Source organism: Gavialis gangeticus, unplaced genomic scaffold (assembly GCF_001723915.1).
Source record: "Gavialis gangeticus isolate Ggan-Ray unplaced genomic scaffold, GavGan_comp1, whole genome shotgun sequence".
Classification (NCBI taxonomy): Eukaryota; Metazoa; Chordata; order Crocodylia; family Gavialidae; genus Gavialis; species Gavialis gangeticus.
In genome coordinates, this window is record NW_017729008.1 from 18,100,306 (window position 1) to 18,104,237 (window position 3,932).

General features: G+C 50.9%; 1 protein-coding gene across 1 annotated transcript in view; it reads left to right on the forward strand.

The window, feature by feature from the left end:
• Positions 1–34: 34 nt before the first annotated feature.
• The window catches only part of FBXL13 (F-box and leucine rich repeat protein 13), a 228,470-nt gene continuing 224,572 nt past the window's right edge, over positions 35–3,932 (forward strand). Inside the window, exon 1 of the mRNA XM_019509463.1 lies at positions 35–145. Within this exon, the coding sequence (XP_019365008.1) occupies positions 71–145 (75 nt within the window). The 5' untranslated portion in view covers positions 35–70. The remainder of the gene's footprint in view (positions 146–3,932) is intronic.

Consider the following 3,932-nt stretch of genomic DNA (forward strand, 5'->3'; position numbering starts at 1 on the left):
CAGCAGCGTGCGATTGGGGCGCGTTGCCGGGCAACGGGCGGCAGCGGTGAGGGCCCGGCCCGGCCCGGCCATGTCGTCCTTGCGCGGCGCCGACCCCGCGCTCCGCAGATACTTCCAGCGCCACGGGCTGCCCGACGTCTACGAGGTACGGCCCGACGGGAGGGCCCCCCTCCAGGGCGGGGGAGGCCCCGGCCCGGCCACTGTCTCCGGATCAGCGAGTCCAGAGGCCTCTGCCCCGGCCGGGAATCCTGCCCTCCTCACGCACAAACGCTGCCGTGGCCTGGGGCGGCAGAGGCCGACCCCCAAGCATCCCCGCCGGGCCCGAGGTGTCACGCTCACCTGTCTGCACGGGGGGCGCGAGCAGGAGTCGCCACCTCTCGTACAGTCCAGCCACGTATTTAGTAGATGCCGCAGACGTTAGGGCCAGAAGGGACCTTGCGACATCGTCAGGCCCAGCTCCCCGCCTAAAGGGCGGGAAGTCAGCTGGTGTCACCCCGCTGCCAAATTTCTGGCTAGCAGGATGACAGAACTCCACCAGCCCGTGCCGCGGTCACCCCTGCGCTAAGCCCCCTTGTAGTCAAGCTGTACCCACAGGTGAGCAGTGCTGGCCCCTATACAATCCTGAATCGAAACTCGCCATAAAGCTGCCGTCAACCCGGACACAAGACCTTGCAGCCTGCCCTGCCTCAAGTAAAGCAGGGGGACCAGGCTGAGTACAGACTTCTGTGGAGGTTAAATCGGGTTCAGCATGGCCACCCGATTTAAACTGAGCTCATCCCGGTGCCGACCTGGTGACTGGCAATCAGTCTGAACCTGGAACTGTACAGAAGTTTCATGTACCCAAACCAGTCTAACAGAGCCTGGTTTACAATAAGCCTGGATCTATGTAGTATCAAACTTGTTCGATTTAAGTCAAACCAGTGCATGGAACTTGTGTACGCTTTCCCTGCACAGCCCTGGAGCTGCTCTTTTCACACCCCTCCCCCCACGCTTGCGCTGGGCTATTTTTTGCCCTCCTGGCCCCTTGTTTCTCACCCCACCCACCAGCCACCCCTCTCAACCCCCATCCCACAACCGGTCCAGGTACAGCTGCTTTTAGCAGTGTTTGCTGCTATCAGAGCCAAGCAAGTAAGTCCTGGTGGGGGGAGGGGCTAGGGGGCTGGAGGTGTAGGTTAGCTGGGGGAATCAGAGGACTAAAAGCCCGATCCCCCTAAATCCCCCTATGGACCCCGGCATAGGAAACGCTTAGGGAGGGCATGGGGTGGACAGTAGGGAGTACTGAGATTGGCTGTCACCGGTGTCTGCAGGCAGTCACTGCTCACCAACTGTTCCCCACTGCTGCTGGCTTCTGTGATCAGTCACTGCTCATCAGTCGCCCCCCCTCACCACCACTGCTGCCAGCAGCGTATGCAACTGGTCCCCTCTCGATGCTTGCCATCCTCCCCTCCACCAACACTGCCTCTGGCATCTGCGGCACTCCCTGCTTGCTACTTGCTGTCGACTACAAATGGTGCCCCCCCAGTCTCAGGAGGCACCAGTCGTTCATGGACCCCACGACCTCCCTGATCTCTTCAGACACTTCTGGACCCCAGCAAAACCCTATGCATTGTGCCTGACTTCTCCCTACCCACGGGTCACGCCCTGGCCTCTCACCCCTTGAGGGTTGCTCCTGCCCCTTCCACCTCACCCGCAGCTTGTGCCTGTCCCCTCCACCTCTCATGAGTTGCGCCTCCCTGCCATTCCCCAGTGGACTCCTGATCCTCCTGAGTCTGTTGGAGCCCCAACCCCTGCTGGCCTCCCATTCTGACTTACCCGATATCAGGCAGTCATTTTGAAATGATTTAACTTCCCCGAATGTCTGTACTTAGCCTAAAAGATTGTTACTGGACATTCAAAAGATTCCAGGAAGAGGCCTCACCTCCCCTGCCGCCACCAGAGGAAGGTAAAACTTCCCACAGTTGGTACCAAGGTGTCTATGGCTTAAAATTCCTTCCTGACCCCAATTATGGTGATTAACCTGACCCTGAGCACAAAACAGAAAAGATTGCAGCCTTCTTTGTCTTAAATGGTAGAAAAGTTGTTTTTAGAAACTTCAGGTGGAAGACTATAGCATGCAGGGTAGCAGAGCACTCTCCTCAAGTTGCAGTACTGCATGTTGTAATTGCCATACAGCCAATAATTATATCAAATAATTATAATATCAATAATTATATCAAAGATGACTATGGCAAATCTTAGAATTTGCTAGGGCATATGTTGGTCACCCACAGTGTCAAAAGGGGTTTGAAGATTTGTTAAACTGCTGAGCTAGTGACTAGAATTGCATGCCATGGTGCTAAGAAGCATAGGGGAGACATGGCTTACTTGAAGTCACAAGTGCTCCAGGGATAATAAAATAAATACACACTTTTGGCTTTTGGATTGTTATCTGATCCTCCCATCCTTTTTCTTCCCTCAGCCAGTTTTTTCCTTTTGAAGTTCAGTTGAAACTATGCAGAAGTCGTATATCAGTTTCCTTAATAGTAACGAATTAGGACACTGTGTACAAATAAACTGCCAAAAATAGACCCAACTTGTAGCCAGTTATTGCAGCCTTAATTTCCATGGGAACATTAATAAAGAGGTTTTAAACCAGTAAAAATAACTGTAGAGCAGCACCTCCCCCAACAGGGGTAAAGCATCAGGGGTGCACATACACCCCCTGAGAGCACTGATGCACCCCTGACCGTCTGCGCTCCCCACTTAGGCAATGGGCAGGGGGGCAGGCGGGAGCACCGGCGCCCTCCCCTGTGAGCGCTGGCCGGGGAGTAAGCGTGCCGGATGTAGCACTGCGGCCGCTTCCAGGAGCACCATAGCCACTTCCTGGTCAGTGAGTTCTGCTGCGGGGGGACCGCCCCCCAGTCAGCAAGATTGGCCATGGGAGGCCCCTTCCTCCAGTCGCTGACTGGTCGCTGGTGGGGGCATGTGCCCCCCGTGACTAAGGTGGCACTAATCGCCCGTGTCCCCCAATCCTCCTAAGTTTTACTTGGTGATATGCTTGATTCCTTAAACTCAGAAAAAAAATAAGCTGAATCTTGATAAGATGATACTCTTGAATAAATACTTTAAGAATAGTTCAAACCACATTTAATGTTAAAACTTCCAAACAAAGTTTATAAATAGTCTTAAAATAACAGTTATTACAATTTAATTAGCAAACTAAAAAAAAAATAGGTTTGAGTTCACTTTCAAAGGAAATAGTTTATTGCTATTTCTTACTCTTTTTTTTGTTATATTCTATTATTGCTTATGGCATATTTCCAAAGTAACAAAATTGTGCTTGGCACCCCACAAACAAGATGATATTAATTCTACCCCAAGGAATTTACAATTTAAGCCCCATGCTGCAAATACTTATGCAGGTGCTCAACTATGAGCTAACAAACTACTCATGGTTGTAAAGTAACCTGCTACATGAGCGTTTGCAAAATAAGGGTTCTGCAAGTCAAAACATGCTCAGAGTGATTAGGTCCAAGTGATACATTTTATGTTTGAGGCACCATCCAAGATCTGATCTAGGGAGACACTGCCCTCTACTTCAAATCTCTTGAGACTCACTCTTGTGCTGTGCTCATAAGAAAACCCTGATTATGCAACACTTACCCTCATTGAAAAGGGTAGTCCTATTTACTCATAGTATTAATATTAGGCATATGCATATATGCTTACAGGATTGTGCCCTTTGAGTATAAGACTTTCGTGGCAAAGACTGTGGGCCAGAATAAAAAAAGGAGTAGGTGCCTAAAACAGGATGTAGGCTCTTAAGTCCACAACTGCAATCCACAAAAGTCCCTACTTCGCAGCCACTTATTCCTAGAGTTGTTTAGACATCCTAGACACTTCAGTGCTTGGTCTGAAAAATCTCTACCTCTCTAGATATCAGCTTCAGTACT